Source organism: Mobula birostris, chromosome 5 (assembly GCF_030028105.1).
Source record: "Mobula birostris isolate sMobBir1 chromosome 5, sMobBir1.hap1, whole genome shotgun sequence".
NCBI lineage: Eukaryota > Metazoa > Chordata > Chondrichthyes > Myliobatiformes > Myliobatidae > Mobula > Mobula birostris.
In genome coordinates this window covers 29,969,144-29,982,905 of record NC_092374.1, presented here as the reverse complement: position 1 = coordinate 29,982,905, position 13,762 = coordinate 29,969,144, and the positions used below count along the sequence as shown (strand labels likewise).

At 39.9% G+C, this 13,762-nt stretch overlaps 2 protein-coding genes across 12 annotated transcripts in view; both read left to right on the top strand.

The window, feature by feature from the left end:
• The window catches only part of LOC140197591 (sorbin and SH3 domain-containing protein 2-like), a 369,773-nt gene extending 358,305 nt beyond the window's left edge, over positions 1-11,468 (top strand). For all 11 annotated transcript variants that reach the window (XM_072257764.1, XM_072257760.1, XM_072257763.1 and 8 more), the window contains 2 exons: positions 1,668-1,774; positions 9,488-11,468. In XM_072257764.1, coding sequence (XP_072113865.1) covers positions 1,668-1,774; positions 9,488-9,549 — 169 coding nt within the window. In that variant the 3' untranslated portion in view covers positions 9,550-11,468. The remainder of the gene's footprint in view (positions 1-1,667; positions 1,775-9,487) is intronic.
• On the top strand, positions 1,795-6,428 carry LOC140197593 (uncharacterized). Its single transcript, XM_072257770.1, has 2 exons — positions 1,795-4,939; positions 5,214-6,428. The coding sequence occupies exons 1-2, from the start codon at positions 4,708-4,710 to the stop codon at positions 6,251-6,253; spliced, it is 1,272 nt and encodes a 423-aa protein (XP_072113871.1). The 5' UTR covers positions 1,795-4,707; the 3' UTR covers positions 6,254-6,428.
• Positions 11,469-13,762: the final 2,294 nt, after the last annotated feature.

The window sequence follows — 13,762 nt, the reverse complement described above, 5'->3', positions numbered from 1 at the left end:
GGGGAGGGGTTTAACCATGATGAAGCTAGCTAATTTTATGCTCTGAATGCTAAAATTAGGGAACCCTCAGAACAACTTGTACTCCTTGGGAGACATGTCTATGCTGTAGGGAGACAGACTGCCAAACTCATTTCATCCAGAAAATAACAAGGCATGGGATCCATGGAATCTTGACAGCATGGATTCAGACTTGGCTTGCCCATTCTGCCTGGAGGTCGGAGACAAGTGGTGTTCTACAGGGATCAGTACTGGGACCCCTGATTTTTATGAGTGACTTGAATGTGAAAGTGGAAGAGAGGTTAGTAAGTTTGCAAATTAATCTAAGAATAGTGGTGTTGGATAGTGTAGAAGGTTATTACAAGACCTCATAGGAAGTCACCTCGTTATAAGAAGGATGTGGAAGTTTTAAGGAGGATGCAGAGGAGATTTATTGGGAGGCTGTCTGGGTTAGAAAGCATGTCTTATCAAAATATGTGGAGCGAGCTAGGTCTTTTCTTTTTGGAGTGAAGGAGAAAGAGAGGCGACTTGATAGAGCTGTATAAGATTATATTAGACATAGGTAGAATGGACAACCAGTGCATTTTTCCTAGCATATTAATGACTAATGCCAGAGGAACTCCTTTTAAGGAGAGTGGAGGAAAGTTTACATGAGATGTTAGAGGTAGTCATTTTTTTACACAGAGGGTGGGAAGTGTCTGGAATGCACTGCTGGGTATGGTGAGTGATTGAGACTGGTACATTAGGGCAATTTAAGAGTCTCTTAGATAGGCACATGGACTAAAGAAAAGTGGAGAGTTTTGGGTTGTGTTGGAGTCGGATGGATGGTCAGCACAACATCATGGGCTGAAGGGCCTGTACTGTGTTGTACTGTTCTTTGTTCTATTTTTACTTCTCCTTTTTCTATTAAACAGAGCATTAAAAGGAATAGTATTTTTCCTTCTACCCACAATTAGGCTGTTCAGAATTAACAAAAATACCATTAATGGTGCTTAGGAGTTTCTACTCTATGGTCCAAAGTTATGGCATGACCTTAAAGCATCCATTGTCTCAGAGTCTCGGATGTTGAGGAACAATGGTATTTTTAGGGAAGTCTGTCTGGCTGTCTAGGTATCAAATCCGATGCGGACTTTGGTGACCGTGGTTTTCCATATAGATCTATCCTTCGTTTTTTGGATGACTAAAGGGAAGTCTATTTTTCCTAAATGGCCTTTGGGGTATTAATCTCCTGTTCTAACAACCCCTATCTGATATATCTCCATTGGTAATCCTGAAACTATTTTCCCCTTTATTGATCTGTCAATGATCATGAAAAATGCTTTTTCACTCTCATCTCAACTTTGCTCATGGTTTTTAGGCCTCTATTCAAACATTGTTTTCTCCCTCTTTTTCTGTGATTAAAATAGTTTTTCAACCACTTGCTATATCCTCTCTGTCTCTATTAACCATTCTGCAATAGTGTCTAAATCACACGTTTGACTTAATGTTTCTTGCAAACTCATTCTAGGTCCATACTTTTCTATCTGCTAACCCAGTGCAAAAAAACAAGAGGCCTATTTGTCTTTCCTTTAGACTAGATTACACAATTACTTTGAAGTTAGTACTGACTTAATGTTTTCTTTGATATTATGTCAAATATGAGCTAGCTAAACTTAAGCCTTTTCTCACAGATACCAAGCAATGTACAGCTACAACCCACGAAATGAAGATGAACTGGAGCTTAAGGAAGGAGATATTGTTGAAGTAATGGAGAAGTGCGATGATGGATGGTTTGTTGGTATGTGTGTTTTTTTGTCTTCCCACAATATTTATCATGGTACAGAAGAAGTAATAGATTAATGTCAATTTTTGAATCAGAAACTCACACCAGTAACAATTAGTTAATTAGAATGAGCAAACATCTCTTAATTGTTACAATGATTAATTTTGTGTATTGTAGTCCAAACATGGGGCAGAAATAGCTTCCTTAAGTTCAGTCCTTTGGGATAAGAGGAAAAATTATTGATAAATCCATATGAAGAATTTAACACATTTGTCGATCCTGCAGCCCCAGTAAAGAGAGGTGTACAATGGAAACACAGGGTCAAGATGGGGCTCCTACATGTTGGCAACAATTTTTGAACATGTTTTCAGTACAGGTTCTCATTGGGAATGTGGGGTCAATGAAGCTACACCGTAGGAATAGAAAATTTTGCTTTCTGTAGTGATACCTTTCCCAGAGGGTGAAGGCTATAAATCAAAGTGTGGATGAGCATGTTGCTGAGAGTTGTTCCTTGCCAGTTACCAACAGCATAAGACCATAAGACATAGGAACAGAATTAGGCCATTCAGCCCATCAAGTCTGCTCTGCCATTCCATCATGGCTGATCCCAGATCCATTCAACCCCATACACCTGCTCTCTTGCCATGTCCTTTGATGCCCTGACCAATCACGAAGCTATCAACTTTAAATATACCGCAGACTTGACCTCCACTGCAGCCTGTGGCAGAGCATTACACAGATTCACTACTCCCTGGCTAAAAAAATTCCTCCTTACCTCTGTTCTAAAAGATCGCCCTTCAATTTTGAGGCTCTGCCCTTTAGTTCTGAATACCCCCACCATTGGAAACATCTTCTCCAGATGCACCCTATCTGGTCCTTTCAACATTCGGTAGGTTTCAATAAGATCTCCCCACAATCTTCTAAATGTCCTCGAGTACAGGCCCAAAGCTGCCAAACACTCCTCATGTGTTAACCCGTTCATTCCTGGAATCATCCTCGTGAACCTCCTCTGGTCTCTCTCCAATGACAACACATCCTTTCTGATATATGGGGCCCAAAACTGTTGACAATACTCCAAGTGCCTTATAAAGCCTCAGCATTATCTCTGTGCTTTTATATTCTATTCCTCTTGAAATAAATGCCAACTATAGGAATCCATAAGTTTCAGATGGTGTCCAATAGTGCGGCATTTTGGACATCTGAAGTCCTTGCTGTCCCTCAATTCAGAACTCTGTATCACTAAAACATGGAGGTGCCCGGTGATGGTCTTATCTCAGCAGTTTAATTGCGATACTCAAAATGAAAATCAAAATACTGAAGATGCCAGAAAAGTAAAATAGGAATTGAATATTGCTGCCTGGCCTGCCGAGTTCCTACAACATTTTGTGTGTGTTGCTAGGAATTGAATATGCTGGAAGCACTTAGTAGGTTGGGCAATATCTATGAGAAGAGAAACAGAGATACTAATTCTGTTCAAAGATGCTTCACCAGAACAAGGAAAGTGGAAACAAAAGTTAGCTTTAAAGTGCTGAGAAACTAGAAGAAGAATGGATAGGACAAAGGGAATATCTTGGATAGGACAAAGGGGATATCTTGAATAGGATAATGCCTGAGCAAATCTGGAACTGCTCCATTAAAGGCATCCCCTTTGTCCTAAACATCTTCCCTAGTTTGAAGAATGGATAGGACTAAGGGGATGTCTTGAATAGAATGATGCCAGAGTAACCCTGGATCTCCCCCATCAGATATATCCCCTTTGTCCTCTCCATCCTTCCCTCACCTTCTCTGAAACTCAAAACCAGTTTGTTTTCTCTTCTTTCATAGTTCTAATGAAGGGTTTTTGATCTTTGAAACAGTTAATATGTTTCTCTTTCCACAGATGCTGCCAGACTTGTCAATTTAATGCCCTGGGGAGATTGAAATGTTCTTAATAACAGCATATTATGAATCCTTTCCTAATGACCAATAATGTGATTTGATGTTTCAGGACTAATCCTATTTATGTCTATGGAAGATTTCTGTTGGACATCTGTCCACAGAGTAAGCACCAATGATCAGTAATGATTATTCGTATGCTCTCTAAATGTTAAATTTTAAAATTTTTATTGAAATACGGTGTGAAGTCGGCCCTTCCAGCCCTTCAAGCCGCTCCACCCAGCAACATTCAACTTAACCCTAGCCTAGTCAGGGGACAATTTACAATGACCAATTAACCTGCCAACCAGTAAGTCTTTGGACTCTAGGAGGAAATCGGAGCACCTGGAGGAAACCCATGTGGTCACGGGAAGAATTGCAAACTCCTTACAGCCAGTGCCAGGATATGAACCCTGGGACTGTAAAGCGTTGTGCTAACCTGTACGCTACCGTGTTGCCCCATTTGATAAGTCTATGTTAGTTTTAGATAACAGCTCCGGATTACGTTATTCTAGTTATTTATGTGCGCTGGCGTTTGGACTGAAACTGCCAAGAGCAGTTAGAGAAAGAAAACATTCATTTAACCTATCTGATTTGCATTCTAATACAGAAGGGAAAGTGCAGTCTAACACTGTAACAAGCAGGAAAGTGTGAATTGAATGCTGATTAAACTTGAAGTTGATGGGGGTGATAAACTGACCTGTGGACATGTAAAGTCCTTTAAGAAATTATCTTATCGGTAACATATTAGCTAAATTGAGATATAGCTGCTTTGTGAAGACACCCTAATTGAAACTAGTTCGTAACTGTCCTAATTAATCCCTCAATTACTTCATAATATATCCAAATCTTGCAAAATTAAGCTTTATTCATAAATATGCAAATGGAAATCAAAAGGACCTGGCAGCAGCCACATTTGTCCAAGCCTGGGGCGCTATTACTGTCAAACATTTTGCCAAATATCAAGAACAACATCTTTGCTACCAACTCCAGAAGGAAGGACGTGCATATAGAAAATATTGACACATTAAAAAATGCAGGTTGTGATGTCTGAGCTTTTTTCTACTACACGTAATTATTGGAAAGAATCAACAACCAGAAATGACTTGTGGGGGAAGCAAACTGAGCCCAGAATTCATAGATCAAAAGACTGTGATGTTGGAACACCACGGACAAGCCCACCTGGACAGGAGGAATGGACTGCAAATAAACTTCGTTTGTACCTGAAAACAAAATATCATCTACTTTGGAGTCCTATTACATCTGGTAAGCTTACCTTATCGTCTCTCCTTCCATGCAGTTTCCCACTAAAGTAAATGTAATGGATGGACTTAAGTTTAACATATGTGAATGCCACAAATGCTTTGACATCCCTCCCCATTTTGCATGTAAGTGGTCCTGTGTACAGTGGTCAATTGTTGCACTTAATCTGCTTTAGTAAGTTTCTTCCAAATACCATATGCACCTGTCTGACTGTAGCTTTCTAGCATGTGTACAAATAATAAAGGATTTTTATCTTGTCTTTATTTTGTCTCCCCAGATTGTCAGTTGCCTTACCTTGCAGACCTATCCATTGAGAAGAACACAGGGCAGGTGCAGGGCTCCCACAAGCTCATTGGCAAAGAGTTGCCGTCCTCTGACTCCAATACAGTAAATCTGTTGACTGAGGAGAATACACAGCCTGTTGTTAAGTCCCAATCACCTGTATCTTTATCCTCTGAAGGAATGAGCTGGACATATCTAAAACCTTTAGGAGGAATGGAGCCAGAAAGCAGAGTGATGAGTCAGTCAGGAGGAGAAGATAATATTTCAGTGAACCCCGCAACACCTGAGGATCTAATTTCAGATAAAAGTCTTTCTCCAATTTCCCCGGAAACACAGGGTCAAGATGCACCTTCCCTAGGATCTGGGAGTCTTGATGGATGTCCCCCAGCGTCCCCAGATTGCAGAAAGGAATCTAGTCTACCAGAGCAAGCCAACAGCAGTAAACCAATAGACAAGGAAGCACGTGAGCCTCAAGTAGAGTTTACCAACTTCCTCACTCCATCAGCTGAGTACCTAGAGCAGATTATGGACAATGTTCCGACCAACGTCCAGACTAAAACAGCAAGTGAGAAAAGCTTCCAGCAACAAGAGCCTGATTCCAGTCTCCTTGCTCTCTCCGCTACCTTTGGGATGCTTGTGGATGAAGGTTTGCACCTACTCAAGAAAACCATGGATAATGTCTATTCCAGTATGCAGTCTGGGAATAGGCAGATGCACATAGACATGGTTCACCTTCACAATGTCATACACATGGGCTGGGTACAGCTGGCTGAACAGATGAGCTCTCTAATTAATGTGCTCACTACACTTGTACAGAACCAGCAGGCCTCTTCTACCTTGTTACGTAATGTAGCCCTTCAAAGTACCATAGCAATCTCTGAAAGGCATTTCCCAGACTACCTCGGGTGCACAAAAATCACTGAAGAACCACTGCATCAAGCATGCTGCCTTACAGATGAAAATTCGAGTAGTACTTCTAAAAATCCGGTAGCCAATCATCCTCAATCTGAAAGCTATTATAATGAAATGCCATAAGTTAGCATTTTTTCTCAAATACACGTATTCTGCACAGTGATGTGGTGGTACTGTTTCTGAATAGTATGTACGTATCGTATGGTTTTACACAATAGAACATAAAAGCATCTTTGCACAGCCACAAACACGAGGAAATCTGCAGATGCTGGAAATTCAAGCAACACACACGAACTGCTGATGGAACGCAGCAGGCCAGGCAGCATCTATAGGAAGAGGTACAGTTGACATTTCGGGCCGAGACCCTTCATCAGGACTAACTGAAAGAGGAGACAGTAAGAGATTTGAAAGTGGGAGGGGGTGGGGGAGATGCGAAATGATAGGAGAAGACAAGAGGGGGAGGGATGGAGCCAAGAGTTGGAAAGTTGATTGGCAAGAAGATACAAGGCTGGAGAAGGGAGAGGATCATGGGACGGGAGGCCTCGGGAGAAAGAAAAGGGGAGGGGCACATCAGAGGGATAGATGGAGAAAAAAGAGAGAAAGAAAGGGGGGAAAATAATAAATAAATAAGGGATGGGTAAGAAGGGGAGGAGGGGCATTAATGGAAGTTAGAGAAGTCAATGTTCATGCCATCAGGACGAAGGAGATTCTTCCTCTTTTAAAGAAACAGGTTTCTCTTCGTCCACCATCAACTCCGCTCTCAAATGCATCTCTCCAATTTCACTCACATCTGCTCTCATCCCATCTTCCCGCCACCCCACTAGAGATAGGGTTCCCCTTGTCCTCACCTACCACCCCACCAGCTTCGGGTCCAAGATATAATTCTCCGTAACTTCAGGCACCTCCAACGGTATCCCACCACCAAGCACATCTTTCCCTCCCCCCCTTTCTGCTTTCCGCAGGGATCGCTCCCTACACGACTCCCTTGTCCATTCATCCCCCCCACATCCCTCCTGGCACTTATCCTTGTAAGCGGAACAAGTGCTACACATGCCCTTACACTTCCTCCCTCACCACCGTTCAGGGCCTCAGACAGTCCTTCCAGGTGAGGCGACGCTTCACCTGTGAGTCTGCTGGTGTGATATACTGCATCCAGTGCTCCCAGTGCAACCTTCTATATATTGGCGAGACCCAACGGAGACTGGGAGACCGTTTCGCTGAACACCTATGCTTTGTCCGCTAGAGAAAGCAGGATCTCCCAGTGGCCACACATTTTAATTCCACATCCCATTCCCATTCTGATATGTCCATCCATGGCCTCCTCTACAGTCAAGATGAAGCCACACTCAGGTTGGAGGAACAACACCTTATATTCTGTCTGGGTAGCCTCCAACCTGATGCCATGAACATTGACTTCTCTAACTTCCATTAATGCCCCTCCTCCCCTTCTTACCCCATCCCTTATTTATTTATTATTTTTTATTTTTTTCCCCTTTCTTTCTCTCTCCTTTTTCTTCCTCTATCCCTCTCACTATATCTTCCTCTGATGCTCCCCTCCCCTTTTCTTTCTCCCGAGGCTTCCCGTCCCATGATGCTGTCCCTTCTCCAGCCTTATATCTTCTCGCCAATCAACTTTACAGCTCTTAGCTCCATCCCTCCCCCTCCTGTCTTCTCCTATCATTTCGCATCTCCCCCCACCCCCCCCCACTTTCAAATCTCTTACTGTCTACATGCACACATAAGGACTCAAATACTTGCACTAACGGCATTTTGTGCATTACCCAATTTCCCTTGGGATCAATAAAGTATGTCTATCTATCTGTCTATCTATCATTACTGTGATATTCTGGTGCTGCTGCAACTTACCTATTTAATACTGTATTTCTATTACTGTCTTGTTTTTATCTACCGCTTTATTTAATTGCCTGAGAGGAAGCCAAACAGAGTTTCATTGTACCTATGTATAGTGACAATAAAGATCATTCTATTCAATTTCAGTTAGACCTGATGAAGGGTCTCGGCCCGAAATATTGTCTGTATCTGTTCCTATAGATGCTGCCTGGCCTGCTGCGTTCCACCAGCATTTTGTGCGTGTTGTTTGCACAGACACGTCATAACTGTATCACATTTTCTTTTGAATAATTTCAATCATAAGGGAATATTTCAATTTTCCTTTTCTATAGGATAATAATATTCTTTACATAATCATAGCAAAATTGTTTATACTGCACCCCCTTCATTGTTTTTTTCTCCACATCTACGAACGTTAAATAAACATGTCAGCACAATGACCATCCAGATTCCTGTTGGGTCTGTAACTGCTCTGTGATGATTTTGCCTTGTGGGACAGAAACACAGTATAGAGGTGACAAATAAATTTACGGAAATAGTTGCAGAAAGGCTCAGCCACTTCCAAGCACCAGGCTTATTTGCTACACTACTCCTTGATTATCTGCTCAGAATGCTTGGGGAAAATAGTGGGAAGAAGCTCCCAGTCATTAGAATCATGCACCCTTGCTGGCAGCTGGAAGGTAAGTTGATTTAGTATGTGGAGAATTCACAATTGTTGCAGAAGCCCAGGACTTTTAAGTGGGACAGTTAAAGGCTAGTTAGTTCACCCTTCAACTATGAACTTAGTTACAGTTTTGTTGAAATAATGCACTTGTTCTTTCAGTAAGTAGGCATTCATAATTACCTGCTGTGAATAATTCATTTTCTTTTTATATGTATTATAAAATGTTTCTGAATTTTGTTAATGTTTTGATTGAGAATAACACTGCCAAGTGCTTCTGATCTCATCAGAAACATTTTAAAAAATTCAGATCTCTAAAAGCAAATCACTGCAGATGCTAAAAATCTGAAATGAGAACAGAAAATTCTCAGCAATATGAGCAGTTTGTGTGGAGAGGAAAGCAATGGTGATGCTTTGATGAATTTGACAACACTGTATCAGAATTATTTTTTTATCAGATGGTTAATTGTTGTAAAGTACAAGAACTGGTTAAAGGGATACTTAAAGAAGTCTTGAGTGCTTGAAATAATTTGGATTATGGTTATTTACACCCCTCCTATAGACACACACACAGACACGCAGACACAAGCACTAACTGGACTTTTATGTCCTGACAAACAACATCTACGTTACTGAGAGGTTGATTATCACCCCCTTCACATTTGCAAGTTTATTATGATTTTGAGTCAAAATCAAATCTATAACCTCAGGAAAATATGAACTTTGCCAATTCTAAGTGTTACTCAAAATGTTAAGTGATAAACAAAATCAGATTGTGGGGCAGTGAAAGAATAAAGAGCAAAAGGCCCAAATATAATGAAGTTTGCTTTTCTTTTTAATCACAGGAACTTCTCGGCGATCCAAGTTCTTTGGTACCTTTCCAGGAAACTATGTGAAGCGACTATAAAATTTTACACCCATTTGTATTCACTTGCTTTGAGTTTAGCACAGTAACTTCTGCAGGTTTCATTAAAGGAAGTTCCAATCTGTAGACACTCAAAGATAACCTTTGTGGCAGTTGTGTGATTGACTACAGCTAACCTCAGGCTTTGCACCAATTGGCACTATCTTCTGCCAAGTAACGAGGACATTATTAAAACGAATTCTGACCGTGTTGCCTGGAGGCCACCCTGCATTCCCTTTAGGATGTTTCAAGAGCAATTGTTTTTAATTATTATAACAGTGCACTTACTTTTTCCCAATGTATGCAAATATAGTGAATGCTTATTTATTCTTCTTGGAACAGGAGCACACAGTGGCCGATCACTAACATTTACTAATGATGATTTTGTCACAGAGTAGAATAAATTCATAATACATTCAGCATGTCTTTGACCAGTAACTCTTACAGGTATGATGATTTGTCACTTCAAAATCAGTGGTGAAGATATGTATTTACTCTTTCCCCACTGGTTCACAATTTGTTTTGCTGCTATATAATAGAACCCATAGCACCAAGTATTGTGTAGATTGTTTGGAAATCTATGTGTTTCTTTTCATTTCCACACACTGTCTGTTTTCAAATGGTGACTTAGGATTAGTACAAATAGGGTCTGCAAAATAGAATATTGAGATGGTTCAGTAGTTTAAGGCAAGTCATATTCAGGCCACTAAGCTTGAATTTGTGATATTTAACATTGTGGAATGGAAACATTTGATTTGTATATGACTGCAGGTTGGAAGTTGATGGTGGCTTAAAGCTACAGAAGTGTGAGTCAAGGTGTTTTGTCAGTATATATTCCAATCATCTTTGAGAGGTCTTCAATAGAACAAATGCACAGATTTAAATTCAATTCTTTGAAACCCATATAGTATTATTCATAGTTGCATTCAACCAAATACATTTATTGATAGAAATCATCTCTTCTTTGCTTTCCTATTTTTTTCCAAAGTTCCTGGAAGAACTTCCAATGTTTTAGTTACCGTGTAGCCTCCTGATAAATATGCCAGTTCTGGATTAAAGATTTAGAATGTTAATCTGAGCTGCTCTGTTTGACTAAATTGAAAAGGTTTTTGATTAAGAATTTGAGCATTGTGTTCCCTGAAGTAAAATGGCACACCAATTGTCATGTTGGGCAAGGACGTACACAAGATGAAGGAATTTTTAGCGCTGCAGCACCTTAGTCAAAACAAGTGTGAGAGTTTTAATTTCTTTCATAAATGCTTGAGTGTACTACAGAGGGTGTAGTCTTTAGCATTTTGTGTATATGTGTATATACAAGTCTGCTTTATCTTGTACAGATGTTTTAGTTGTTGAGTTTTGAAACAAAACAACAAATCACCACTTTTCAGAAACTTTTATAAGTCTCTGCCTTTTCTCTTGCCCCTTTTTACTAACAGTCTCTCCCATGCCAATTGCAAGCACATTTAGATGGTGCAAGTGTGTACAATAGTATTTTATTGCATAATTTTGCAAACTGTATTTCAAACATAGTGTTACCAGCAAAAAAAACTAACTGTGTATATATATATCTTTGTAGAGATTAATGGGGGATGAAAACAAATGTTTGGATTGATTTAACAAAACTGTTTTATTACACCAAAATTGAAGGCAGGAGCTGTAATTCTGAGGCTTCAAATTTTAAACCTGGTCAACCGCTTACAGCATTGCTGTGAAATCAATATCTTTCCTCTTTTATGATGAAAATTACTATATTCGTTGCCTGTATAACTAAACTCTTTCTATTCTCTGTAATTGATTTTAGAAGGTTCTTTCGTAAGTGAACCAATTGATTCATTTTGATGCAGTGCTATTCTTTACGGAGGAAGTAATTTACCTTTTTGTGTTTTTTGTGAATTACAATTCCAAATAAATTTTTGCCTGAACTGAAGCTCTCCCTATATGTTTTATTCAGCCTGAAGTTTAAAGATTAAGGGGAAAGAAAGATTAGAGATTAAATTAATTTATTGACTTATACACCAGGGTGCAATGAAATTACTTGTTCACATGAAGCTCACAGACTAAACTTTATAAATACAATGGCAAGTGAAAAACAGCAGAATTGTGCAATATTGGCATGAGTGGAATGCATGAAACTCTGCTGGAATGGCGAATTGTCACATATTCACTGGAGAATCCAAAATGTTTGAAGAGATGGAGAATAACACAGAATTCTTGTATCTGAGTAAAGCACAATAAACACAGTTTAGAAACTCGGGATTATCATTGACCGAAGTGCCATTGACTCAGGTTTCACTAAACTTGTATCATATAACATCCCAAAGATTGTAACATCAATAAAGTAACCGTATATTAATGGAGGAGGGTGGAGAATAATGACACCTAAAAAGACAAAGCAAGCTTACTCCAACTCCGGTGAATCAACCAAGTTGTTAATATATTCTTAACAGAGATTGTTACAGTACTACTTTTTAATCATTTATTCATTTATGGAATGTGGGTGTCGCCAGCTAATCCAGCATTTATTGCCTATCTCTAGTTGCCCTTGAGAAGGTGATGTTGAGCTGCCTTCTTGAAGTACTGCAGTCCCTGATGTGTATACACCCACATTAAGCCTATTACCCTTATTGGGTTGCTGACAACAGCTCGCCAGTAGGTTGATCGACCCTGTGGCTTCCACTTTCACCACACGAATTCATACATCTTGGCGAAGATCTTTCCTCTCCCAGGGATGAGATCTTTAGAACTTCTGTTGGTGTTTCTGTACCTCTGAGTTTTTACAGGATGGGATTGTAGCCTCATGCTCAGCTCTCCTTTCGAACCTGGGCTTGGGACCATCCGTGAAGATGTTACAGAATAATTATTGACAAGTAAATAGTGCATGGGATTTCTTTTTTACCTTCAGCGGAGAGGGCAGGTGAGATTTGCTATCTCTTCTAAAACAGCAGTTTCAGCATTGCAACATGCCTAGGAATTGCCAGTCTAGATATCTGATTTCTGGATTGAGACTCAAAACCACGACCATGTACCTCAGTGGGGTAAATACACCACCAAATGAATCACTTTTGACATCACAGGCTTAAGGTAATTTTTTCTTGTTTCTATAAAGTTGCAAAATGTTATAAGGTATCTGGTTGTTCACACTTTCATAGGTGAATAAATACAAAACCTTAATATCCCAATTTTTAGCCTATTGTGCATTCTTCACTAAAACAAACATTGATACGCAGTACATTCTGCTTTGCAGTTTCTTTTCCAGGAAAGTTTGTGCATGCCCTCCAGAGATTCCCGTAAAGAAGAACTGGTTAGTATTATTTTAATGCAGTTTTCCTCTATTTCAACTTTCAAGCATATTTTGTACCACTATATACAGCATATTATCCTTGATTTTTATTAATCTAATTTATATTTTGGGGATCGGGTGAAATTAATAAATAAAGCTTTTGTTTAAAGATTGGTGGTCAGGAGGTTTAAAATTTCATAACATTATCCTTAGAGCATAAAATTAAAACAGTTTTCTATAGAGTCTGCTCAAATGTTACTTCGAGTATATCTTTGTACTATGCTATGTGAGATGTCGAACATGGAACATAAAAATCTACAGCACATTACAGGCCCTTCGGCTCAAAATGTTGTGCTGACCATGTAACCTACTCTAGAAACTGCCTAGAATTTCCCTAGTGCACAGCCGTCTATTTTTCTAAGCTCCATGTACCTGTCTGAGAGGCTCTTAAAAGATCCTATTGTATCTGCTTCCACCACCGCTGCTGGCAGTGCATTCCATGCACCCACCATTCTCTGTGTGAAAAAACTTAACCCTGACATCCCCTCAGTATCTATTTCCAAGCACCTTAAAACTATTCCCCCTCATGTTAGCTATTTGAGCCCTGGGAAAAAGCCTCTGGCTATCTACACGATCAGTGCTTCTCATCATCCTATACACTTCTATCAGGTCACCTCCCATCCTCCGTTGCTCCAAGGAGAAAAGGCCAAGTTCACTCAACCTATTCTCACAAGGTACGCCCTCCAATCCAGGCAACGTCCTCGTAAATCTTCTCTGCAATCTCTCTATAGTATCTATATCCTTCCTGTAGTGAGGTGACCAGAAATGAACACAGTGCTCCAAGTGGGGTCTGATCAATATTGCAGAATGTTATGTTTTGCTATGTTCTGGAATTCTCAACTGGTTCTGGGATACGTCTGTTTCAAGAGGACAGCT